At 51.3% G+C, this 27,166-nt stretch overlaps 1 protein-coding gene across 1 annotated transcript; it reads right to left on the reverse strand.

Annotated features, from left to right (window-relative positions):
* Positions 1–1,467: 1,467 nt before the first annotated feature.
* NALF2 (NALCN channel auxiliary factor 2) lies at positions 1,468–27,160 on the reverse strand. The gene is made up of 3 exons (XM_019647964.1): positions 25,999–27,160; positions 4,718–4,889; positions 1,468–4,310 (listed from the first exon to the last, which is right to left on the reverse strand). Exons 1-3 carry the CDS (start codon positions 26,851–26,853, stop codon positions 3,925–3,927), a joined length of 1,413 nt encoding a protein of 470 aa, XP_019503509.1. The 5' UTR covers positions 26,854–27,160; the 3' UTR covers positions 1,468–3,924.
* Positions 27,161–27,166: the final 6 nt, after the last annotated feature.

A 27,166-nucleotide genomic window follows, 5' to 3' on the forward strand; every position in this document is an offset into this window, starting at 1 on the left:
AACAATGTGAGCCAAAGGGCAGGAGATGAGAAGCTGCAGAGCTCATTCAGTGAACAACCAGCAGTGAAACGGAGCTGGGACCTGAGTGTGTGATAGCCTATGGTGGAAGATCAGAGTGGGAGCATAGGATCAGAACACAAAGAGCCGCGGAAGTCATGCCAAGATGTTCACATTTGAGTCTATAGGCAATATGGGGCTGTCTGATGTTTTGGATCATGGGTGTCATGTGTCCGCTTTAGGAAGATGAGATGTGTACTTTACGACAGCAGTTCTTTGAACAAAATATTATGGAGTGCCTAAGTGCCTGAGTGCACTGTGCTAGGGGAAAGGTGGATTGGAGCTGGAGTGATTAGTTGGCAGGCCATTACAGCAGTCCAGGGAAGAGCTACTGAGTGGGAGTGGGGCTGGAAGGGAGGGGAAGTGTTCAACACATAGTACAAGGCAGAATGGAAAGAACTTGGTGACCATTTTAGGTGGAGGTGAAGGAAACAGAAGACTGAGTGACTACAGAATGGCAATGATCAATATTCGAGCAGCAAATTTGCGCCAGCTGTTGTGCAAAGTGCTTTGTGTACATCATCTAATTCTCACAAGAACCCTTTTGATACGTGAGCACATTAGGCTCAACAACGTCAAGGAACTTGTGCAAAGTCATAAAAGTGGGCGGTGCTACACTTTGATCTCACACACTCTGCTTCCGGAGACCACTTCCTAACATCCATGCTATGCTTGCTGATTTCGGGGGAGTTTTGGGGGACTTGTGTCTCCCCAGAAAAGGCATTCGGCAGCCCAGGGAGGACACCAGATTCTCTCCTACTTCACCCTGCCCCCTCCCCCATTTCAGTGGCAAGGTGGTCGGTGTGCAGGGCTCTGCCTGATGCCCGTCCGGCAGTTCTTCCTGACTGCCTTTCACTCCTGTGCTGGGAAGATGGGCCTGGTAGACAGGAACCAAAGGCTGCAACAAACTTCTAAAACTGGTCATCCCCAGGCTATGTGGGACCTGCAGATGTGTTTAGTCCACGCAGAAGTTTGTTTTTGACTTGAAGCAACATTTAGAAATTAGAGGGCTTCGTGTAGAAACCCTGAGTCCTGACTCCCCTTGAAGAATGAGAACATCTGGCAACAGTGGGCCCACATTTCCACAAGGCCGCCCTGGGCTGGAGCTGCCCCTTGCACACTGCCTGTGCCCTGTGCTCTCGCATTCACAATGCTGGGCTGTGCACTTCCACCCTGCCAGGCTCTCACTCACTCACTCACTCACTCACTCTGATCTGCCTGATCCGTGCAGAAGGCTGAGTTTGTGACTCCTTGTCTAGAATGGCCGACTACAGCGTTTCCCTGATTTTTCTGAGACTTGAGCCAACAAGCGCTGAGCATCCTCTGGTCCTACCTCATCCCCACGTCATAGACTTTCTCCTCGGGCAGCGCTGGACACGACGGAACAAAACCACGAAGGGAGGGTCATCATCAAGTCTTACCATTTATTTCTTTATGGGGTTTAAACAAGAGCAGAGAGGCCTCTGCCCCACAATGCAACAAAACAGAAAGCAGTACACACACAGAGACTCTCACCAAAACACAGAGGCAGGGGAACGGGGAAAACTGAATCATAGCCAGGTGAGGGAAGAAGGGACAGGGGACCAGTAGGAATCCAGCTTGGAGACTCAGTCATAGGAACTAGTGCAAGAAAGTTCTACTCATGAAGCACAGTGTAGAAAATGGCGTAAGAAAGCTGCCCAGCTCTGCTGCCTGTGGCGGAAGGCAGGGCAGATTGAGGGGTGGTAGGAGATCTGGGTGGTGGAGTGGATAGGGACAGTCAAACGACTTCGAGGTGGAGTGAGGTGCCCCTTTCCCCTGCCACCGGGCAAGGCCCTGGGCTGGTCTGAGCCAGGGGTCTCCTGGGCACTTGGTGAGGGGGAAGAGAGGATGGGAGTCTCCAAGGGTCCATTCCCTGGGGCCCCAAGGTCCGCCTTTACTTCCCAGTCCCTTTTCCCCTCCTGAGGATGCAGGAGTTAGAAGGCAGTACCTAGGATCTCTCACGTCTACATAAGAATCTCTGGAAAGGAGCCAGCACCTCTTTCCCTTCCCAGCTGAAAAGAGCACTCTAGGCACGGGGGATGTGGCTAGGCCCGAAGTGCTGAGGGCCAAATGGGGGGGGGTATGTGGGCAGGGCACAAGGGTGGGGGAGGGGATACACTGTGAGAAATGAGAAAACTAGCAGGGAAGGACTCGCCAGTCTCATGAAGTCCAATTAGGACCCAGCTGAGGCCCTTGAACGACTCCCTCTCTACAAGGGAAGTCTCTCATTTATCTCCCAGCCAACCCAGTTCAGCTGTCCTCTCCCCATCCCCTTAAGTAACTGGCATCACATCCTACGATGCAGGCCCTTCTGGCATCAAAAGCCCCTTGGCCTGTCCCAGGGACACAGTTCTGGCTCCCTTCCTTGTCTGCTCCTATTGGCTTTGAGACGTCCCCAGCAATGTGGCCTCCTGCTCCCAGGAGATCAGCACAAGGCTAATGTGCCCCAAAGGGCTCTCGCTCAACCCTCTAGCCTGACTGCACAGTTCAAGTCTTTCAATCAAGAGACCACAGTACATTCTCTTTCTTCAGCGGGTTCTCTTGCCAGTTTCTGGATGTTCTCCAGCAAGGGGCACAGGTGGCTGGATCAAGGGACCCACTGCACGGTGAGGAGGTGTCTGGTTGTTCCACAATTGAGATCGCAACCCATGGGGTCTGGGATGGGAAGGGATCGATACTCTTTGGTAGGCTGGGGGCAGGGGCAGGGTGGGGATGTGGGAGGCTCATCTCTGGAAAGCCCTGGGGCAATGCCACCAGATTCTCCTTCATGGAGGCCTGGGCTAGGACAAGATGAGGGAGTACGGGGACCCAGGCCAGGCTGACCCACTTGGGCTTAAGTCCCTCCTCTCCATGGAGATCAGAAATGGAAATGTCTTTGGCCTCAAGGCCAAGATCTCCAGGGCAAGAGTGGCCCTTGGGAGTATGTGCACCTTCTGTTAAGATATGGCCCTTCAGACAGCGGCAGTCTGACCATGTGCCCTCAGCCTTCTGTTTTGAGGCCCAACGACCCAGTTCCTGTGCTCCTTCCCCAGAGGGTTCCTTATGTGACTTGGGGAGCTGTCCTTGAGCTTGGCTCAACACTGGTCATCCACATCCCCAAAGCCAGGTGGCGACAGCCCATTTAGCCATCTCTCTGAGCCCCTTTCCCAATTCCCCTCGCCTCGCCCTCTTCCCTATCTCCACTCTCGCCACTCACTCTGGACCCCACTGCTACCCCTCGTTGTCTAGGGTGGTGGGCCACAATTGAACTGGGGCTTCCGACCTAGCTGTGACTGTGCGCCCCTCAGCTCCCAACCTGGCTCTTCCTGTGGCAGCCCTGTGTGTGCCCACATGGGGCCAGGGGCACTGGAGGAGGGCCACTGCACCATCTGCCGTTGCCTGTAGGGTTATGGGCAGGAGGGAATTAAGGATCTTGGCAACAGAAGGAATGTGGAGGGGGGAAAGAGCTTCTCCCCTCTGGGCCCCCCAACATTCCCTGCAGGGCCAAGGCTAGGTGAGCAGCCTCCGTCCCTGGGGCCAGGGTCTTCAGCACGGGTGGGCATTTCCAGCCCCCAGTCACCCCCTTTTGTTTTCTAGGCCCCACCATAGATGGGGGCCTGGGAGGGGGCGCCTGCTGCTCCTGCCTTTTTCTCCTGGATGAGTTTTGCAGCTCCCTGGGGCCCTCTGGCACTTCTGTTGGAGCTGCTTTTGGTGTGGGGGTAGGCTGGGGACTATGTGTGGTCCCCCATTTCCCCCTGCCCCTCACCTGGTCCTGTGTCTCCCACGGGAGGAGCCCCCTCCCCCTTCCCCTGGAGGAGTTAGAGCTGATGTCAGTGTGTGGTGGAGGTCTGTCCTCCCTCACCGCTGTCACTCTTCCCGAGTCACGCCCTCATCTAGGGCAGGCAGTGCCTCCAGCCCCAGTCCTCCACCACCCTGGTTGCTGGAGAAGGACACCATGGTATGGAGGAGCATGAGAACAAGGACATAGAGCCGGATCCTGCTGGGGCTGAGGCGGGAACCCCCAGAGACCGGCAGCAGGGAGGGCTTGTGGCTGATGAGACCTGGAGGGTCATGGAGGGGGTGGTAGTGGCGGTACTGTTGGTGGTAGTGGTGGAAATAGGAGTGGTGGAATTGCTGGTAGTGGGTTTTGGGAGCCTTAGACTCCTTGAACTTCTTCTTCTCCGAGTCACAGGAGACCCACTGCACATCACAGCACTTGGTTTCCGGCCGCTTTGGTGAAGTATCCAGCAACCCTGCCGATGGATAAGGAAGCTATGGTGGGATGCTAAGGGGCTGACGGCTATGCCTTTCCTAGAGAAGAGATTTTCAAAGCTGGGGCTGCTGTAGTGGCCCTGCCCAAGACTCCTCTCCTCCTGCCCCTTATCCCCTTCCCTTTCTGGCCACACTCTCTCAGGGCCCCCAGATGGTCTCTGTGGAGGACTCTCTGGCCTGGCATGCTCTGGAATCGAGACGGCCTCTCTGCTGTCTGCCCCCACTCCACTTGGCTCCATCCCAACCTGGGGACCGCACTGCCCACTCCTCCACCCACTAACCTTCTTCTAACCTGACTTCCCGGCTGTCCTTCCTGCCGCCACACCCCAGACCTGGTGCCTGCCCTGGGCCCCAGCCCCCGCCCTCCTCCCCAGCGCCCTGCCTTTACCTGTACATATAAAACCAGGGAGCCCTCCGTACACCATCTCCTCATTGTCGGGGAGTATAAAGGGGCACCGGGTCTGCACCTCCAGGCAGTATTGCTTGCAGGGCACCCAGCGCTGGCATTCCTGCTGGGTCACGCTGAAGTATTCTGAGCACAGCCAGGCCTTGTAGACAGCCTGTGGGGAGAAGAAAGAGCATTAGCCAGGCGTCAGCCCCTTCCTACCTCAGAGGAAAGGGGTGAGGAAGGGTGTCTTTGTAGTCTACGGGAGGGATGGTCACCAACCCAACCCCAGGATCCAGGGGGTAGAGAAGAAGGGTTTAGGTCAAGGCCACTCCATCGCACCACAAGATTTCTCATCTCATAGCCAAGACTCCCGAATCCCCTGGTCTGCAATCATCCAAGACTTAGAATTTGTTCATTGGTAAAAATCACAAAATTACTTCTATGTCTGAGCCGGAAGGGTCCTTACCAATCATCCCACCCAACCAGGTATCCTGGCTTGTCTGAGGTCACCTACAATGGGGTGCATTTCAGTTCTATTCAATTCAGCAAACATTTCTTTGGCTGATGGTGTTAAGTTTCTAAATTTCAGCAAGAGAATAATCCTTGCTGTATCTCATTAGGGTGTTGTGTGGATCAAATAATACGACACATATGAAAATGTTTTGTAAACTCTAAAGTGCAATACAAATGTGAGGGGTTAATTTTAATAAAAACAGAAATCTGCCTTACAGGCACCAGATGTGCCTTTAAGCTCTTCTTAATCCATGCTCTGTCCTGTTGGCTTCAGCCCTGGTGTGGAGCAGACACCACGTTTCATATGGAAACTTTCACTTCCCGGCTATATTTCCTGTCCCTCATCTCGCCCACTCTTCTCAGGTACTGGGTCCTGGCTAAGAAAGGTTCCCTGCTCTGTACTCTTTGGTGAACATGAAGCACAGAGTTTCTCAACAGTAACACTACTGAACTTTTAGACCAGATCATTCTCTGTAGTGGGGACTGTCCTGTGCATTGTAAGATAATGAGCAGTGTCCCTGACCTCTCTCCAGTAGTTGCCAGTTGCATTTCTCCCCCCACCCCCAACTGTGACAAGCAATAAATGTCTCCTGCTATTGCCAAATGTCCCGGGGGCAATGGGGGGCGGGGGGCAAAATCACCTGGCACTCGGAACCATTGATCTAGCTCCCTGCTACTGAAAGTGTGGGCCTGGACCAGCAGCATCACCATCACCTAGAAGCTCATGAGAAATGCGCGAGTCCAGGCCCCGCCCCAGACCCAAGTCAGCACCTGAATTTTAACAGGACACACAGGGAACTCATACATGGGGTTAAAGCCCTGCCCGCATTCAGTCCTCGTATCTTAATGGGAAGCTTCTCAGACTTGCTCCTCAGAGCAATGGTTCTCAGACTTCAGTGTACCCAGGGCCACTTGTTAAATATGCCAACGGCCCTCCACCTCAGCTTCAAGAGGCCTGAGGCGGGCTCAGGGATCCGCGTTTTGAACAAGGGTCCAGGTCATCCTGCTGCCGAAGGCCTTTCAACCACTCTGAGCAAGATGGTCTGAGCTTCTGACTCTTAAACTGGCTTTGAACATTTACACTAAAATACAAATAATTCCACTATGAATATGGACTTTGGCCATTTAATGCCACACTGGCCTTTTCCAAAGCCATCACCAAAGGGGGGTGGTGATGGGTGGTGGTGCAAATCAACCCCCTGACGACCAAAGCATTCCTTGTGACTTTGATAGCTCACTGGCATCTGAAATTTAACATGCTCCAAATCTTAAAATGAGGTTCTCAATTTGTCTTTTACTCCAAAGCTGCTCTCACCCCCAAGTCTTGGCCATTTCAGACAATGATCATCCACCCGGGTGTTCGAGCCAGAAGCCTAGGTGTAAGTCTTTGTTCCTCTCTTTCCCTGCGTCCCCACATTCAGTCCATCTGCGAGGCATGCCAATTCTCATTCCACTTCACAGCTTTGTGCAGTCCACTGCCATTTGTCACCTGGATGACAGTCTCCAATCTGGCCTTCCCACCTCCCCTCTTGGTCTTTCCAATCCACTGTTCACACAGGAGAGAGAGTGATCGCAAAATGCCACTGAATCATGTTGCTCCCTTGCTTCAAACTCTTGACAGCATCTAGAACCCCAACTGCTAAACATAGACTTCAAGCCTCTCTCTCCAACCTCACTTTCTGCCTCTTCCTGCAAGCCCACCATGCTCCACACACAGAGGTTTTCTTGCTTTTCCTTGTACATGCCCTACTCTCCCCATCTCAGGGCCTTGGCACACTGTTCTCTAAGCCTGGAATGCTCTTTCCCATCTTTGGCATGGCTAGGTCCTTCTCATCTTTCAGGCTTCAGTTCACATGTCACCTCCTTAGAGAGGGTCTTCCTGACCACTCTGGCTAGAGGATGCCCCATCATTATTCTCTCTCTTAACTGTCTCTTCACCACAGGTATGATTTTGGCTACATCCTTGTTTTGTTTTTCTCTCTCAACCTCACTAAAATGTGATATTCATGAAAACAAACATGGGTTTGGCTTATTGACCATTGTGTATTCAGCACAATATACGTAAAAAAAAATGTCTGTTGATTGAATGAACAGGATGAGCAAATAAAGACACATCCCTACACTCTCAGAGAAATTGCAGTTTTATGGGTAGACACATGGAACTTTAATCTCTGGCATGTGATCTATATCGGAGAGGTTAAACCACTGGCCACTGCGGGCAAGCAAATAGAAGTTGGGAAACATTTTGGCAAAGGGATAATAGGTAAGTGAGGACGCGCAGCAGGATTCTAGATGGTTGGGTAGAGATGGCACAAAAGGGCATTCCAGGCGGAGGCAACAGCTTCAGCAAAGCTTCGGAGGTGAGTGAATGCATGCTGTGCTAAAAGAACAGAGAATGATTTTATATGAATGGAGTGGAAAGGGTACCAATCTCCTGTGGATGGACATTTATTATTTCCAAGTTATTGCCAAGTTTTTACTATTATACATAACGCTGCAGTGTATATCTTTGTATACATGTCTCTTGCATATCTGTGTTACATTTATATAAATGCCTAAAAGTGAAATTATTGGTATAAAAGGTACGCACAAAGGAATGGTAAGGGAGTGAGAGGAGGGTGGAAAGGAAGAAATGAAAGTGAGAGGCACGGTAAGGGAGAGCTGGAGGGGTCAGAGAGGGGGATGAGGGGTACTAGAGCGTGGCAGTGGGGTAAGGGGGTACAAGGGAAGAGGTGGGTAAGAAAGACAGGGTAAATAAGAGTCGGCAGTTGGAGGGTAAGAAATGGTGGCGATAAAGGGGGTAGGAAAACCAGGGTTGGGGAGAAAGAGCAGGGCAACAATAGATGGAGGGTGTAGGGGAAGTAAAGTGGTGCAGGGAGGGTGAAAGAAGACGGCGGGACTAAGAGGGGGCTGTGAAGATTGGGAGTAAGAGAGATGAGGGTAAGAGTGAGCAGGGGGAGAAAGGTGGGTGAGGAAGATGGGGGTGTTAGAAGGCAGGGATAAGAAAGAGAGAGAAGAGATCAGAAGGAGGGTAGGAGAAAGGAAGAAACGTATGGCAAGAAAGAAATGACAATCCCTAAAGCTAAGGGCCTCAGTACCTCAGAGACTCCTGCCTCCTTTTGGGCCCCAGTGCCAAGATGAGGCTCTGGCCCAGCCTCTATCACAATCTCTGCAGCCTGGACCCAGAGTCAACCTCAACCCTCAGCTCAAACTGTGTGAAGTTACCCCCTCTTCCGCCGCTGAGGTTCAGAGGCCCCTATGGGATTCTCCCTGGGCTCTTCCAGCTCAACGTTTCTACTCCTAGGTGAGGAGTTCCAGCCCTCCTCCCACTCACCTGCTCTGGGAGGGAGGGAGGGAGTCCATGGAGGGAGGCTGGGGAGGGACGTGGCCTTCCTCCTTAATAAGATGACCCTCCCTCAAGCCCCACAACCCGCAGCCAGAGTCACCATGGCAACAAGTGGGTGAGCAGACTGCCTGAAGAGGACACCAGGGCTGTGGATGGCAAGGAAGGAACAGGCAAAGAGCTAGTGAGGGGAATGGCGGGAGAAGAGCGGCGGGCTGAGAGGGAATCCAATTCCTTGGCCCCACAGTCAGCCAGCTGAGGCCATGGCTGGCTCACGTGCTTCAGAGGTGGCCTCTGGTCCTTCCCAGGGGAAAAGCCTGACTCTCAGTGCTACCACCTGGGCCGCAAGCCTGCCTTAGTCTCTGCAGCCCTTCCCCCAAGACGGGCCTAAGTAGCTTGCCCTGTCTCATCAGTGTTAGGACTGAGCCAGACTGGGCCTGGGCACTCATCCACAAGCACGGGGAAGAGCCATGGTTAGGAGCGCTGTGGGGCTGCCTGGGGCTGGGGGCATTCAGGGAGAAGGACATTTCCAGGCAACAGTCGCTTGGGAGACCCACTGAGCCAAGACTCACGGCCAGAGGGCTGGAGACCATTTCCTCTAGTTTGTCAACTCTGGCTGCATATTAGAATCACTGAGAGAGTGTTTAAAAATTTTTTCTGCTTGGCCCACATCACACTCCAGACCAACTAAGTCAGAATGCTTGTGGGTGGGGTCCGCACATCTGTAGATTTTCGAAACACCTCAAGTAGCTTTAATATGCAGAAAGCTATCAGCTTCGCCCCACTTCATCATTTTATGGAGGAGGAGACTGAAGCCTAGAAAAGGGGGAAGGACTTGGATACAGTCAGAGAATAGTGGCAGAGGGAGAAACTTGCAAGTTGGTTTCTCGACCCCAACTCCAGGTTTCTTCCCACTGGACAATCCTACCAGTGACTGAAGTCCAAAGTAAGGGCAGGACACAAGGGCGTGGGTAGGGAAGGAGAGCTGAGAACCAGGCCTGTTCTGGGCTTTCAGGCTCTTCAAACTCCATCCTTGTCAGAAAAGGCCTCTTCATGATCTGTCTTCTAACCTTAACCATCCTGGACCCTCGAGGGAGCGGCCGAGGATGGGCAGGCTGGGAGCCTTTGCCCTGGGGGTGCCCTTCTTTCCCTACAGAATCCCCTCTCCCACCCGAGTCAATCAAGTTCTGCAAGCTACAGCCAAGTTGCTATGGGAACCGGGAGGGGACAGAAGCAGGGAGTAGCTAGAGGGAACACCAATTAACTGCAAAAGGAAGCTGGAAAGGCTGTCCCACCCCGCCTCCCAGCTGGGCTGCTAAGCCACTCTTGAAATGAGAACAGGCAAGGTAAGGGGGATCCCCACCTCTCCTGGGCTCTGCAGCTGCCAGTTTAGGGAGGAATGCAAAGAACTGGAGAGCCTTACCTTCCTGCTCCCTGGCTGGAAGCCCTGGCCAGGGCATTCTCATCCCCATGCTCCTCTGGAAAGCACCACTTGACTTTTGGCCCCGAGCGTGCTGTGTGAATGGACCCAAATGTATGCATACACACCCCAAAGTCAAGACTCAGAAAGAGGAGGCCATCCTGGACTCCTTCGTTTGGGGCTGGAAAACCCTCTGGAGAGGAAAGCTTCAGTTCTGTGGCAACCCGGAAGTTGGCAATTTCCCTTTCGGATTCCAAGTGGCTTCCCTGCATAGGGCCTGTTTCTCCATCCAAGCTGTCCCTACAGACCTTCTCTTTGGCGGCTTGTTTTGTTGATGTACCCCGGGGACCCTCCGCCAGGAGCTGCAGCTGCAGAGCCTGTGCAGGCACAGTGGCAATCTGGGCTGGGCTTGGGAATGAAACCCACTGTCCACAGCACACTGGTAACCACCCCGCCCCCAGATTTTACCTGGGAGAAACTGAGGCCCACCAAAGGGGATTGGCTTAGGCAAGTCAGAGGCATGCAAGGAATCAACTACAAAGTCAGGGTTCGAGGGGAGGTATTCTGATGACTAATCTGATGCCTCTCTGCACTGCATCCATCAGCACAGCTGGAATTGTGTGAGGAACCTCCTCGGGTAGGATCTGAAGAGCCATGTGCTCCTCTTCCTGATTCTGGGCTTTCAAAGAGTTGGATGAGAACAGGATAAGGTCCAAGTTAGTCTCTGCACCCCAGGGGGAGGAGATCATGGGCGTGATGCTGCTCACAGCTGTACCTCATTGGGGCTGGCACAGTCAGATTGGGATTAGAGGCATTACAGGGCAAATCCAAGTGGATGATACAGCTTCACTTAAGTGGCTGTAAAAATAAGCAACAGCTTTCCTGCCTCTCAGAATGAGCAGTCATGAGTCAAAGTGGCCTGGCCTGGTGTAGCTTGGAGGAAAGGCAGGGGAGATGGCAGGAGAGGTGGGTGAGAACCCAAAGCCAGTGCAGTTCTGGAGGGCCCTCATGCCTGCAAGCCTCTAAGGCCATCTGCTCCAAGGCCAGTGGCTGGGTGGGCCTGGCCTGGCCAGGCTCAGCCTAGGGAGTGGAGAAGCAGTGTCCGTCATGCAGGGGCAGCTCTTAAGGAGCTGAGATGATCCTTTTCAATCAGGTGAACAGAGGAGGGACTGTGAGAGGCATCACTCCACTTTCCTACCTGTGGTGGGAATGTCCACTCCAATATTACTGCCAAGCGCTATCCAGCTACTGATTGTAAGCCTCTTGGCACAGGGCGCTCATTCTGTCCTAGGGCAGCTCCTCTCTTCAGACAACTGTAGCCGTTAACGAAGTTTTTCCTTCTTTTGAGCTGAGCTAACGGTTCTCTGTGGCTTTGCTCATGGCTCTTACTAGCTCCTCTGGGTCCATGCAGAAGAGTCAGCTTCCTGTCCCCCATGCCAGCCCTGCAGGTAGTTGTAAAGTTCCCTGAATCAGGTCTTCCTGTTCATTTGTCCATGCAATGACCACTTTCTGAACATCTTCTGAGTGCTTGGCACTGTGCTGGGGAGCTACAGATCATAGAGGTCATTGCCATGTTCAAGGAGCAGGACAGACAGCCATGTGAATCAATCATTATAAGTCACAGTGATAAGGCCACGCCCATATAATGCTCTGGATGCTGAGGAGGAGCTGGGCTTCATCCTATAGGCAATGGACAGCCTTTACCGAGTTTTCAAGCATTGCTTTTTAAAATATAGCTTCTCACTTCTGTCGCTAACTTTTCAGACTTACGAGTATGTCTGAAAGTGTGTATGACAGAGTGTAGACATGCAGACTGAAGATGGGGAGACCAATTAGGAGACCTACTGCAACAATCTGAGCGAGGGACGATGGGCAGTAGCAGCAGAATTGAGAAATGGCGGGGGGTGGATGTGAGAAGAGATGTCAAGGAGGTAGGAGGAACAGGATAACTTGTGGCTGTGGGGAATCAGGGAGAGGGACGGGTCCAAGATGACTACGAGGTTTCTGACCTGGGTGGCAGGATGAATGGTAGTTTCATTCATTTAAGGAAGGGAAACCTGGAGGAGATTTGGCCGTGAAGAAGATGAACTCAGCTTTTGGTCGCGTTGGCTTTGAAGTGGGTGATATGTGGGTCAGCCAGGTAGGAATGTCAAGGAGGCAGCTGGACATAACGGTCTGAGCTCAGAAGGAGGGTCTGGAGTAGACATCAAGGTTTGGGAGTCATCGAGGGTTAGGGGATTAATCATTAGGAACACAGTAGACTATACTTTCCCACACTCTTCGAAGTTTGGCATGGCCAATGAAATATGAGTTGAAGTGATAGGGATCACTTTCGGGAAGAAGCTTTAAGAGCTAGTGTTTGATTTGCCACATTCTCTTCCCTCTGCTGCTGACTGTGGAAGCAGTGTTGAAATGAACCCTCTACTAGCTTGGGTCTCTTGGTGACTATCGTGAGCACATGATCCCTGCTCACCTGTTTTAGGCATGTACTTTGAGCAAGAAATAACTGATTGTTGGGTTAAGCCTCTGATATTTGGGAGTCATCTGTTACCACAGCATGACCTAGCTCATCCTGACTGATAAAGCAACACTGGAAGCCAAGGAAGTGAATGCTATGGCCTAGGGAGAGTGAGTAGACAGAAAAAGGATCAACAGTGCACCCCTGGCAAACACATGTAAGAGGCAGATGGAGGGAGAGAATCTTATGAAGATGGAGAATGGTTTAGGAGATTGGAGGAGAAACAGAAGAGAGTGGTGTTCCATAAATTAGGGAAGTAGAGAGTTGAAAGAACAGGGAGCGGTCAGCACATACGGACTTAAGACAGGAATGTGTTCGCAGTCTCACCGTGGTGACAGCAGTTTCGGTGGAGCAGGGGGGCCGAAACCAGGCTATAGCCAATTTAAAATGGAACACAACAGAAGACAAATGGAGACACTATGTGTAGACTCTTCCAACAAGCCAGAGGTGCCCAGTTTTTTCAACTATTTCATAGGATGTCATTTCTACTTCTCTCTTCTCTACTGGTTTTTCCTATTCAGACGAGTTCCTATTTTTCCCTTGCAACTGAACACAGTTCCCAGATAGAGTTTATCAACACAGAGTCGAGTAGAAATATCAGCCCTCCTATTCTGGAAGCTCTATTTCTGTTAATGCAGCCTAAGACCACGTCTGCTCTCTGGAGGACCATACTGTATTCTTCTGGTATTCAGTGCAGATAGAGAGGGGAAGGCCTGCCTGGAGTGTGGGATCAAAGGCAGCTTAGATCAAAGTCACTGAAAGGAGCCTAAGCCTCCTGCTGAGGCAGCTGTATAAATTAAACATCCTTGAGACCCTAGGCCCCCTGAGGACAGGGATGGCGCCTCATTTAGTTGGTGCATTGCCTGCAGGGTTTCACATGGAGCTGGGTATAAAGAAGAGGTGCCTGCTAAATGCTTGAAATCCAAGCCTCCAGCAACTAGCCCACATTGGAGCAAGGTGGAGAGCTCCAGAAAAAGGTGCAAGTAATGGGTTCTTTAATGTGTTTGCATGAACCTTACAGCACTGATGGAGAAATTGGGGATGCACTGGCAAATAGTCATAGGAAACTAAGAAAACAGAACAAAAAGGCAATTATTAACTCCAGGAAAACAAGTTGACCGAGGAAGGAGATATAATCACAGTGTTCTACATGACTCAGCTGTGAACAATGTTTATAATACTAATAATGTAAACCTGCAATACTGTTTAAACCAGAGCTTGTGATGTGCTCATACTGGATATATGAGGAGAGAGGAAGTATTTGTGCACATATGGTGCTGCTGTTAATGAGAGGACCAAATCCTCCTCTAATAAAATAAAAAGGCAATAGATATTTAAAACAGAAAAAAAATTTTAGAAAGCAGTATTGGCACGCCATTTAGAGATGTAGAGCTAAATATCAGAAGAAACAGCTAAGAGATTTGCAAGTATTTAACTCTGAAGAGCGAGGCTCAGGGGTAAAGCAGAGGGCTCTTTTAATTATAAACATTGAGATCTATATTTATTATTTAAAAGACAGGTAAAAACTCGAAATGTGGAGATAAATATCAGAAGAAAAAGCTAAGAGAGCTTCAAGTATGAAGAGTGAGTACATATATATGCAGCTTATACATGTCTTTTAAAACTATGAAAATATATTACTTTAATAAATACAATAAAATAAAAATATAAACTGATCTTATAGCCACAAACCTCAAAAAAACAGAACAAAATTCCCAAGACTTGACCTGACCAACTTTGCCAGACTCAGCCCCAAAGCCCCAGGCCCTTCACTGCCCAGTCCTGGATTACCACTCCATCACTACTGTCTGGGCCATGGGCTTGGGCCAAGGAAGCTCAATAGGAAAAGGGAATGAATGAGTGGTCCCATAGCCAAAAAGAGGAACTAATGAGAGGAGTAGAGCTTCGGGGACTTGTGTGCCCAATGGCTGTGCAGGCCACCACTAGAGTGACAGTGACAACCACAGCTTCCTTTGAGATGCACACAGATGTGCGTGGCATAAAATCTCACGGCCCCCTCCCAAGCACGCCTGTCTGCCACACATTGCTAGCGCTGGGCCCAGGCCCTAGAAGCAATGTCTGGTCTTCTGCAGGGATCCTCGTGAAACCAGCTTCCTACCCCTGCCTTACCCCCTTTCACAAATGCAGTGCCTTGCTAGACAGAGGAGAGGCTGGGGAGAACAGAGACCTGATAAAGGCCCGGTCCGCTGTGCTTGGCCTCTGGGGATGAGGAAAGTCAAGGCCTTGGCCCAGCTAAGCATGTCCTTGTGCTAGTTGCTAGCACAAGAATCTCTCCAGGTGCCTCCACATCAGACACTTCACCTCCTGCTCCCAAATTACCTTTCCCTTCTCTGAAGCCGTCTACCCCAATGCTGTTAATCTCAACTGGCTGTTAACCAGTCCTTTGGATTAAAGACATCTAATTAAGGTGAGAATAATTATAGCTACCATTTATTAAGTGCTTACTATATGCTAGGCTCTGTCCTAAGCAACTGACATTCATTAACTCATTGAATCCTCACAACCACCCACCCTGAGGTTGAGATATACTGGGAGTGCCAAAAAAATGTATACACATGACTTGCATTCATCTTTTGTTATCAGTATATATTGAGTATTATAATTTTAATACAGTTTTATCCTTTCTTAAAATGTGTATACTTTTTTTGGCACCCTCTGTATTTCCAGGGGAGTACAGGAAGGACAAGAGAGTTTAAATCACTTGCCCAAGGTCAGACAGCCAGCAAGAATAATGGTAGCTACCGTTTGTTGAGCACTTTCGACCTCACAAGCACTGTGATCTTGACATTAGCATGCTGTGTGTCATTTTGGCCTCACAATGATACTATGTCTTAGTTTCTAATATTAATATTAATAAAGTGACGTTCCAAGAGATGAAAGAATATATTCTTGATGGAATTTCAGGTCAAGTTGCAGAGACATTTCTAAGACTGGATGGCAGGATGATTTTCTAAAATCAGTGTATTCAGCCCATTCCCTGTATGAGTAACATTTTCTTGGTAGCAGTGTCTGTGAGGGAAGAACATTTGGGTGGTAGGGGGCTACAAATGACCATTCCCCTATCAAAGCAATCCCTTCCAATGCACACACGTGTGCGCGTGCATCCTGGGAGACAGACATGTTGAAAAGAGGCAAGTGCTGCTTTGTTTCTTCCAAGCTCACCAACTCCCTACTCAGAGCCCGAGGTTCGCTATTGCTGCTGTAACCTTTGGCAGCTGGTAAAGGGAGGGCAGCCGTCTCCTTGTCGAAAGGTTTTCTTGCCCTTGGACATGAGTTCTCCTGTCCCAGGGCCTATCATTTCCGGGCTCTGGAACTGCCTTGCCCTGGAGGACTCCAATGCCAGAATCTGTTCCTTCTGAAAGGTCTCAGGGCAGCTGCACACTCTACCTAATTGCTCCTTCTCCCCAGCTTGGTCCATAAATGTTCTTCATTGCAAAGCCTTTGCTCCAGTCAGACGGACACTTAGAGCTGGGTTCAGATTCTGGCTCTGTCACTAACTAGCTGGTGGTGTTGGACAAGTCACCTATAAAGAAGCAGGGACTCAGCTACTAATTCACTGTGGCACTGTGAGCAAAGTACTTGCCTTTTCTGGGCCTCAATTTGGATCCATGGAGATGGTCCCTGGGGAGGCAGCATATATGGGGTGAAGACAGGGTCAAACATCTTTAAACACAATCAGTCCTGCAGACAAATATCAGGTCTGCTCTTAACAGTTATGAAACCTCAAGCAAGTTCCTTAAATTCCCTGATCTACATTTTCCCCATCTGCAAAATAGAGACAATACAAGCACCGATCCTAACCTTTCTGCCAATGATATCTGTAAAGCAACTAGCACAAAGCTTTACCTATAGTAGAATTACGCTTATACAGATTGGGTAGTACCATTGCTTTCTGGCAATCAAATCCCTCAATTTGAGCTGGATTCAAATCCCAGCTCCAACTCTTACTAGATGGATGACCTTGAGCCAGTTACTTAACCTCTCTGAGCCTGTCTTCTCCTAAGTCAAGTGGGGATAAATGCAGTAAAACCTTGGATTGCGAGTAACGTGGTTTGAGAGTGTTCCGCAAGATGAGCAAACACTTCTAATGCATTTTAACGTGGCAAATGAGCGATATCTTGCAATACGAGTAGTTTGTTTCCAGAACGAATTATGCTCGCAAAACAAGGTATTACTGTACATACGCACTTCACAAGGCAAATGTAAGAATTAAATGAAATAAAAGTATATAAAAAGTGGCTGGCATAGTTCCTTTTTTCCCCATTCCCTCCTTTCAGCTCTAAGAGTCAAATAATAAATGGAAAAAAAAAACTGCCACAAATGTGATCAGAAAAGTTTAAAACCATTAATACACATAAAAGAGTACATACGAATCAATAAGAAAAACACAAGACATGAACAGACAATTCACAAAACAGGCAATACAAATGGCCTATAAACAAGAAAAGCAAATGTTTGACCTAAGGAATGCAAATTAAAAGCCAATGTTATATATACCACTTCCAACTCCCAATTAGTAAAGCTTCAAAAATATGATACCCAATACTGAAAAAGAATGGTAAATTAGTCCCACATTTTTGGCGAGGGCATAAACTAGAATAATCCTTTTTGGAAAGAAATTTAGTAAGAAAGAAATTTGCATGTCAAAAAGCCTTTAAAAGGTTAATACTCTGATTCTGCAAAATTAGTCCCAAATGTTCATCTTGCACAATTAATGTTTATGCTCCCATTTGTATGCAAAACAAAGGAAAGGAAAAGGCATTTTGTGTGCAAATGTTTCTGTAAGCTCTGAGAGAGGGGCGGAAGGATACACACAAATTGTAACATCAGTGACCTCAGTGCAGTGGGACTGGGAGGTGTAGGAACCGGAGCATTATTAACGTTTTTCTTATAAGTTAGATTTGCTACAATGAGCGTATATTATTTTGTGACTAAAGAAACTCAGCAAGGTAGAGAAATAAGAAAAAAATAATTAAGATAGTACTTATTAAAAATAGGAATCACAGATCTGACAAAGATTTATGAACAAAGACACTCATCACAGCATTATTTATAATAGCAAAAGTTGGGAGTAAAGTAAATATCTAATAATGGAGGACTAGTTAAGTAAATTGCACTATATTCATGTGATGGAATATTGTACAGTCATCAAGAATGACGTTTATGAATATTTAATCACATGGAAAGATACTCAGTATAACTTTAACAGTATGTTAAAAAGAGCAGGGTAAAAAATCTATGATTTCAACTGTGTAAAAATATACAGTCGCATTTATTAAGATGGCTATCAGAACAAAATGGAAAATAATAAGTGTTGGTGAGGATGTGGAGACATTGGAACCCCTGTGCACTGCTTATGGGAATGTGAAATGGTGCAGCTGCTGTGGAAACAGTCTGGAGGTTTCTCAAAAAGTTTCACATGTGACCCAGCAAGTCCACATGTACATACCCGACAGAATTGAAAGGAGGGATTCAAATACTTGTATGCCAATGTTCATAACAACATCATTCACAATAGACAAAAGGTGGAAGGAAATGAAACCATATGTCCACAGAAAAACGTGTCCATGAATGTTCATGGCAGCTTTATTCATAATTGCCCCAAAGTGGAAACAACCCAAGTGTCCATAGCGATGAATAAACAAAACGTGGTACATCCAGACAATGTAATATTAGTCAACCATAAAGAGGAATGAAGTACTGACACAGGCTATAACACGGATGCACCTTGAAAACATTATGTTAAATGAAATAAGCCAAACACAAAAGGACAAGCAATGTATGATTCCATTTATATGAGGTACCTAGAGTAGGCAAATTCACAGACTCAGAAAGTAGGACAGAGGTCATCACCAGGAGCTGGGGGAAGGGCGGGAGGGATGTTACTGTGTAATGGGTATAGAGTTTCTGTTTAGGAGAATAAAAACGTTTTAGAACTGGAGAGCGATGATGGTTGTACAGCACAGCACTGCAAATGTATGTAATGCCACTGAATTGTACATTAAAAAGTGGTTAACGTAGTATATTTAAAGTTACTCATATTTTACCAAAATAAAAAATGATCATATACATATATATGATATATTAAGACACAAAAAGACATATCAGGAGGAAATACTCTATAATATTAAGAGTGTCTCTGGGACCTTTTTTTCTGTTACACTACTTCTATTTTCCAAAATTTCTCAAAGACCATTTTTTTTTTGTAATTGGAAAAAGGTATTTTTAAAAAGATTCTGAGTCTATAATAATTTCGAAGGATTAACTTGTTTGGAAGTTTTAGTTGACTTCAGTACTAAGCAGACATGCTCACCTTTCACAGATCAGCCAGGTAGACATGCAATCTACTGAAAATGAAACGACAAAAAGACAGGAAATAATGGTAATACCCACCACTGGCACACGGCCCTCTCCAGGCAGAGCTGGGGGAGCTGGCCCTTCCTTCTCCCCACAAGAGAAGCCCAGCCATCCTAGGCCAGGGCTCACCAGAACCCTTCCATGGGAACTCGTGCCCTAAGCAGGCTCTGGGGTCACAAGGACTCACTGTTTCCACTTTCAGCTCTCCCAGCAGGTGCTGGGCAGGGCTCAGGCCTGCACTAGGCCTGCCTAGGGGACCGCCCCTTCACCTGCCCCAGGTGATCCTTCCAGCAGATTGAGGCTGAGAATAGAACACACACCTTTTCTCCAGGTCAGAGGAGCCCAGCTCCTCCATCTCATTTGCAGAGCCAGCAAGAAAAGGAGGGAGCAAACACCCCTCTTCCTCATGCCCACCACCCTCCATCACTGTCCCAAGAGGATACTGGTGATTGGCACTGGGCCTCAAGGGCATGAGACTAGGGTACTGAACAAAGAGGATGTGGGCAGGTCCCCACTTTGGATCTGAGGCACACTGGGGGGCGGGGGGAGGCCCTACAAGCTACCAGTAGGTCTGCTGGATTTCCCCTATGGTCAGCGCAGCTTCTCAGCTCAGTCTCTCAGCAGCCAGCTGTGCATCTCCTCAGACAGCTGCAGGAGACTAACACTTTCTCTGGACATGTGAGCACTGGGGAAAGAACAGACAGACCTGGTTTTCTAGTCCAGTCCTCCCACCTTTGAGCTGTGTGGCCTGGGTAGGTCACTTTTCCTCACTGAGCCTCAGTTTTTTCACTTGTAAAATGGGGATAATGATAGGACTTGTCTGCTAGGATGACTGTCAGAATCAAATGAGTTCATGGACACATACAAAGACCCTGGCATCTCCCGGGCACTCAAAAGCTTGCCGTTTTCTTCTCCCATTTCCTTTCTTCTGTGCCAGCCTGCCTAGCTTTCTGGTCCAGAGACTTGTGGCTCAGCTTCCAGCTCCTTTCTCCAGAATCTGCTTGAGCAGGAGTGTTGGCCCTGGCAGCCCCTGTCACTCCATAGCAAGTCCTTCCCTTCCCAGGGCCAGCTGGTACCCTTGCTCTGCCTTCTATGCACCTGCCTGGCTCAAAGTGTGAGCCTTTTCTGGACCCGCTCTTAAGCCTAGGAAGAGAAGTCTAGCCCAGCATCTCTGGTTGCCTGCACACACTCTAGTCTGCATACCCACAGGAACACAACATACCAGCTCCCCAGAGAACTCTCAGGTCAGCCTCAGAAAATGGCACTTCTAGATGCCCATATTTGTCTAGACCCCTCAGAAGCTGCCCCTGGCTTTCTAGCTTCTGAGACATGAGCTGAGGTGGCACGAGTATGATGCCCAGTCTGCATGGACACACAGCAGGTAAACAGCCTCAGAGGATGGGGCACAAAGGAACTGCCCTAAGGGAGAAGTTTTTCGAGGGCAAACTCCCACCCTTGAACCTGATGCGTCCTCCTACATACCCACCCACAGACAACACGGAAGGCTGAGTGTGCCCGTTCCCCGGGGTACCAATGCCTGGGGAGGAGACCGCCACGTACCTATATGGTTTAGAAGCCCATGCTTGTGTTGTGTCTGGAGATCCTTGACCCTCCTTTAATCTCCGCCCCACCCACTGTCTTCTCCTTGCTCACCCCTACCTCAGCTGTGTTCAGCAGACTCTTCCAACCAGTCCATGAGACTGGGTGGGAGGCTGCTGGGCTCCCTTCCTCCATTTAAGTCCCCCCACCCACCTTCAGGAGATACCAGTGTATCCTTCTTGGAGGTTCCTGTTGCTATGGTGACTATAGTAGTCAGGCACCAGCCTGTGGGAAGGATGGGAAGTAGACATGAAGAAGACTGTGTGTCGGTGCGAGTGTGAGTCTATGTGTGTCTAAGTGTGTGTGCATGTACACATGCACATGGCCACCTGAGCAGGAAAGAGAGAAGGTTGGGAAGAGGAAAAGAGCACAGGGAGGGGGAGGGGAAAGGGGGCAGGAGGAGACATGGGGATAAAGGAGGTAAACTGTGAGTGGGGTGTGAGGTGTGTGAGGTGTGAAGGGGCATGGAGGAGTCAAGGGCAAGAGGTTTGGGGGGAAGGACCTGGAATAAAGGTCGGGAGGGGTGTGAGATAGAGGTGGGAGATCAGAGGAGTAGAGAAGGATGGGAGAAGGGAAAGTGTCAACTGACAGAGGAGCAGGGCAGGGAGTGGGAATAGGAGGGTGGGAAGGGGCTGAGGAACTGATGGGAGGTGTGGGGGCCTGCCGGAGTGTAGGTGTGGGGTAAGGACTAGAGGGTGACGCGTGGCTGTGGTTTGGGAAGGGTCTGGGGTGATCTCACAGCAGAAGACTGGGAAGGTTGTGGGGTCAGAGGTATATGGACGGAGAGTGTTGAGTGTGGGTGAAAAGTGAGAGGAATATGGGGGGTGGGAGTGCGTCAAGCTAGGAGTCAAAGGGTCTTGAGAGGTGTAGGCAGCCCAAAGCCACTTTCCCAGTCCCACACTGAACCCACCGTATCCTTGTCTGAGCTATAAGCATTTTCTCTTCTCCATCCCTGCCCCTTCCAGGAAACCCAGTGCTCACATTCCTTGGCAGTGAGCTCCCCTCGATGTTGAGGCCCGTCCCCAGGGAAAGCTTTGCCATGGGTTCCAGGAGGCGGCTTCTTGACTACTGCCCCTTTCCTCTACCCCTACACGGGGACCAGAGCACCTTCTCAGCCCGAAAGAACCCTGGGTCAGGGAGGCTGATAGCGGCGCACTGCTCCCTGCCTGCGAACTTGGGCGACAACAGGGACCACTGGCCAACTTGAGGCCCTTGCCCTTTGCCCAGTTCCCTTAGCTCCCTGCTCTCAGCAGCAGCGCTAGCCCAGGAGTCCTGCTTAGCAGGAAAGCTGCGGCAGGTGGGAGGAGAGAGGAAAGCAGTGAGGCAGAAACAGCTGCCAGCCAGAGTGGAGGAAGAGCAGGGCCCCAGTGGGTATGGGCAGAAGGCAAGGCGAGGCGAGGCTCTGGCAGCCCCCCTCCCCCATGTGTGGGTGTTAGGCCTCTTTCCCCAGCCCTTCCCATCCAGTGCTGCTGTTCAGGGAGCAGGCTCTGCTCATGGGCCTAAACTCTGGGCTGAAACAGACCTCAGAGGTCACCTAGTCCAACTCCCCCCATACTCCAGAATTAGAGTGATCTCCACAGCATTCCCCCCAGGGGTCTGCCTGAATCAGACCACACATTTCCTGGAAACAGGAGCGCACCTCCTCCTAAGGCAGTCTGTTCCCTCTTTGGAAGAAAACAGCTGTTAACTGAGTAACTGTGCTGTGCCAGGCCCAGGCACTGTGCAGACTCATTAATAATGACCTCACAGGGCCGAGTTCCATTTTATAGATGAGAAAAGTGAGACTCAGGGAGGCGAAGTCTCTAGCTCAAGGTCACACAGACAATACATAAAAGATCTGGGCTTGAACCCAGGACTTTCTAACTACAAAGTCCCCCTGGGGCCCAGCAGGACAGACCTCTTCTTTTGCACCACTGACAACTCTTCAGAGGTCTGAAATCAAAGACCACAGCCTCCTGCGTCTCCTCCACATGAAACAGCCCCTCGAACTCTATCCAAGAGAACTTCGGTTCCAGCCTCCTCCCAACCTGCTCAGTGTGAGACCCAGAACCAAACACACAGTCTTCCAGGTGGGTTTGAGCCAGTTCGGAATAGAGCACAATTATCACACCTTTCCTGGGCACTGACCTTCACGGATGTGGCCCTATGGCCGATGAGAGAGCTGAGAACTGTCCTTCTCTTGGGCTTCTACCCCCTCTTGCTTGGGTCAGAGCTGTGAGAGAAGAGGCCAGGGTTTGGTTCTCATCTCCGCCACTCCCCTCAATCAGAATGCCTTGAATTTAGAGGAGGGAAGGGGCAGAGGTGGGGCAGAGGCAATCAGAGCCAGGCAGGGTGGTGGGGATGGAGGGCTGTGGGGAGCAAGGTGGTTGTCCAGTAACCCTAGGCAGGGCCAGGAGGGCCAGGGGAGGGGGGTGCATAAGGGCTTTGGGAGGATGTGCACAGGGAGATAAGGGTGGCGTGGCATGGCCCCCGGCGGCTGGGAGAGGCCAGGGTGGGGATAGGCATCAGCCTGCCTGAGTTATCATCGCCCTGCTGTGCGAGAGAGAGGAAGTCAGTGGCACATTAAGGAAATGTTGCAGCTGGTACTAAATTGGGAGGTGTCACAGGCAGCAGTGAGGACAGGTATGATTCGTGGGGCCCTGTGTGGCCCAAAACAGGGGCAGAGATTGCAAAGGGAGAGAACAGGGTTTCTGGGGCTGCCCATGAAGGATCTGAGACACTCAGGACGGGGTCCCGGGAATGGGGGTCACCTGGCCCTGAAGCAGGTCCAGGCTTGGTTTCTAGAAGTCGAGGAAGCCCCCTCATCCTGGCCTGGTGCTGTGCGCTCAGCATGCAGGAGACGCTTTGAGGATGGGCATCATCTCCAAGGGGGCCTGTTTGGGGTAGGGTCTGAACAGGCAGGCTTGGAGCCTGGGGCAGCATCGTGGATCAGCAAGGAAGGCCTGGGATACAAGTGGGGTGACGGGGTGGAGAGAGGGAGGCTGCAGGAAGGAGGAGAGCAGGGCTGTCTTTTCCCTTAGTGCCCACAATACAGCTGGAATCAAGAGCACTTTAGGTCTAGGCCTCAGTTGAGGGTGAGAGCACTGGAGAGAGGTAGAAGAGATAGGAAGAAAGCTGTGGGGCTGGCACTGCCCTTCTCCTGGCAGCAAGAGAGCAGGTGGAGTTCACTTGAGAGGGAGAGAATGAGGGAGAGTCAGAGGGTGAGAGGGAGGAGACAAAGGACAGGAGGGAGGGCCCTGGCCATCAGGAACTTGATGGGAGGCCCTGGGAAAAGCATGGGCTTTGGAGGCCTGGCACTCCTGCTTATTGGCTGAGTGACCTTACGGCAAACTGCTTGATCCCCTACACCTCAGTTTCCTCATCTGTAAAATGGGAATAATGGTGCTGAGAGTGCCAGCAGTTGTGATCTCATTATATATATGAGAGGGGTTGAAAATCCTAGGCAATACATCAATGCCACCCATCACATCATTATTTCAAAATACTATAGCTACCTCTTCACACTTGAATCTCACAAAAGACTCAGGATGTGGGCAGAGCAAGGACTGTTATCCCTGTTTCACAAATGAGGAAATGAAAGCTTAGAGAAGTGAAGTGACGTGCCCAAGGTCACACTGCTGACAAGTGGTAGAGGTGATAAGACCTCCTGAATCCAGGAGGGCAGTGGTCTTTCTCCTACACCAAACTGCTTGGTAAAAATAATCAACACGAGCAATTATTATTTAGTGAGGGATCAGACAGAGCTTGAAGGCAACTATAACGTGGGGAAAACCCCACAGGAAAGTTATGGCATGGTCTCTCTTTCATCCTGGTGATTGAGGAAAAAGAAACAGTTGGGGCCATGAGGTTGAAGGGAGGGCCACAAAAGACAGACATTATGTATTCCTTCTGCTGGTGGCCCATGTCCCACCGCTCCCACTGTTGTGTGTATCACATTGAGGGTGTGTGTTCATATCTCTATATGACAAAATGTGTCCTTCATGTGACAGTATTTCTGCCTGTGTCTCTAACATTGTGGGGAGATGAACGTGTGTGACACTGTGTGCTCCTATAGCACTGTTTGTGGGTGTGACAATCTCTCTGTATCTCTGTGACTTTGCCCGGGGTAGTGGTGGTGGTGCACAGCAGTCTGTGTGTGTGTGTGTGTGTGTGTCTGTCTGTCTGTCTGTCTGTCTGTACACCTTTAAGAAGTGGAATATCTCATTTGGTAGTGTGAGTGAGGCAGTGAGTCAGCTGAGGCTGAGGGAGGCGGGAGGGAGACTGCTAGGTTAGGAGAACAGGAAAAAGGAGAAGGAGAAAGTGAAGTCAGGAGCAATGAGCCACCCCTTTCCTCCCTAATCCCCTGCCCAAATCCCTAAGGAGCCCACCAAGAGCATGGAACCCTGCCCAAGTCCACAGGAGTCACGCTGCATGGAAAGGAGCACTTTCTGCCCCTCCCCAAAGCCTTGGTGCCAGATGAGCTAGGCTAGGAGGCAACTGTCTCCCTGTCCAGCTCTCAGCCCCCCACTTGAGGATGGGCGAAACCACCACCCCACCCTGTCTCCTTGTCACTTGACCCTTTGACCTTGTTGTTCTCTTTCCTCCAAAAGGAAGGCCACCTGGCCAGGCTGAGTGAACAGGGTAGCCCCACGTCCCAAATATTTAAAACCCCCACACACGTATTGTCCAGAATGACCCTGCAGAGGGTCAAGAAGTTTCTCAACTCTGCTCTGCCCCATGGCAGGCCCGCTCTGCAGTGGCCTCACCTCGCCTCTGGATGCCTGTCCCCAGCAGCCAGAAAGCCGGCTGTCCTTCCACTGCCACTCCAGGGCACTGGGAAGGCACTGGGAGTTTGGTAATGCACCAACCTTCAGCGGCCCTCCCACAAGTCGCTGTGCTTGGTTCCCAGATCCTTCTTTTGTCAGGGAAGAGGCGCTGGCAAGGAGCTTCTCCTTGGGAAGAGACAGGCAGCCCTGGGCGCCACCTGCCTAGGTTCTGACAGCTCACCACGGGTCATATAAGGTCAACAGTGTGGTGTGCCCCTCTGCTCGCCCATTTGCAGGGGCCAAAGGGTGAGGGTTAGTTAGGTTGCCAAATCCTCTTCCTTAGCCTTTGGCCTTGCCCCTACACCAGCCAGTCCCAGGACTTTCAATTCCAGCCCAAGAAAAGGAGGAGGGCGCCGCTGACTGAAGATGGAGGCTGGGGGAGCCGATCCCTCTTTCCACCCTTTTGGCCAGCCCAGGGCCCCGTGACCCCTCCCTCCCCGGGCGGGGCGCCAGGAAGCCCAGTCGGGCCGTGCGTGCCCAAACCTGGATTTAATAGAAGTTGGCCAGGTGGTGGCCTGACCTGAATCGCTGAGGCCCCTTGTCTGGGGAGGACCCGAAGGTAGCACTCGTGGTGCCACACTGATAACGGTGGGGGTGATGGGAGGAGGTGGGGTGGGCAGAGGGGGAGACCTTTTTCCTCCCGGTCCCAGCGCCACCGCTCCTGCCGCCCAAGTAGTCGTTATGGTCGCGGACCCCAGTCCCTACCTTACAGCCTTTCGTGCAGGACCGGATTGAGTACTCTTCTGCCTGTACATATTTATGCAGCACGAGGTCGAACTCGTCATATTTTTCCTGAGCATGTCGGTCGAGCCGCTGGTACGCCTCGATACAGTTGCTACACACCTCCCAGGCCCCAGAGCCCGGGCTGGCCACCACAGCCAGCAGGTCCCCCAGCAGGGTGTCCAGGCTGCAGTCCAGGCTGTCGGGGCGGTCCATGCCCAGAAGCAAGTCCCAGACCGTGTAGGTGTCGCAAAAGGAGAGAGTGAAGTTCCGAAAGTGGCCTTTGAGCAAGTTTTTTTTGGCGGAGGGGAACTCGGCCGGGACACGGGAAGGGGAGTCGGGGGGCCGCAGAGGGGGGGCTGGGGTGGTCGGTTCAAAAAGTCTCTGCAAAGATTGCAATTTGGTGCAAGCTGCGTCCAGCCCCTTGGGTTCTCGGACACTGCCGCAGTCCGGCCCGGGACAGGCGGCGGGGGCGGCTTTGGTCAGGTTGCTGTATCGGGGGCCGCAGGTGCCCGGGGAAGCGCTGGGCTCACCGGGCGGCGGCGGCAGTGGCAGCGCCCCGCGAGGAGGCACCGGCTGCCGCTCACGGCCGGTCCCCCAGGGCGGCCGCATGGCGCTGCTCAGCTCCCTGGCCCGAGGCCGGGCCCCCGCGCACAGCCACAGATGGTCAGCGAGCAGCACGGTGAAGAAGAGCAGGGACGCCAGGGACAGTCGCCATCGCTGCGCCCGCTCGGAGTCGGCGCAAGGTTTGTCGCTCGGCCTGGGAGCCCAGCAGCAGCAGCAGCAGATAGTCAGCGCGGCGGCGTCTTTCCCGGGCCACATCCAAGCGCCCCTGAACATATTTCAGGGGGGGACCGGGCTGGAGGGAGCAGGCAGGCGCGAGGCCGGACGGCTGTCTCCGGCGGGCGGGCTGCGCGCCGCTCCGCGCTCCTTGGCGCCGTCCAGGCTCTACCTCGGAGGCTGCATGCTGAGGCAGGCCGGCCGGCCGGCCCGGGGCCCCGCTGAGGCCGGAGTCGCGGGGCGCTCTCGTGCCGTCCCCGCGCTCCTCCTGCGCTCCCTCGCTCGCAGCCCGGGAGCGGCCGCCCGGCCCGCTAGGCGCTGCCCGGCGTCCCGGCGGGGGGCGGTGCGGGGCACAGGGGCGGTGGCGGCTGCG

This window comes from Hipposideros armiger, unplaced genomic scaffold (assembly GCF_001890085.2).
Source record: "Hipposideros armiger isolate ML-2016 unplaced genomic scaffold, ASM189008v1 scaffold_119, whole genome shotgun sequence".
In the NCBI taxonomy this organism is placed as follows: domain Eukaryota; kingdom Metazoa; phylum Chordata; class Mammalia; order Chiroptera; family Hipposideridae; genus Hipposideros; species Hipposideros armiger.

Coding starts and splice junctions, on each gene's coding strand:
- NALF2 (XM_019647964.1), bottom strand. CDS start 26,853: ATGTTCAGGGGCGCTTGGATGTGGCCCGGGAAAGACGCCGCCGCGCTG. Junction 4,890..25,998: donor CCTGCACGAAAGGCTGTAAG/GTAGGGACTGGG, acceptor TTCTCCCCACAG/GCTGTCTACAAGGCCTGGCT. Junction 4,311..4,717: donor CCCTGGTTTTATATGTACAG/GTAAAGGCAGGG, acceptor ATCCATCGGCAG/GGTTGCTGGATACTTCACCA.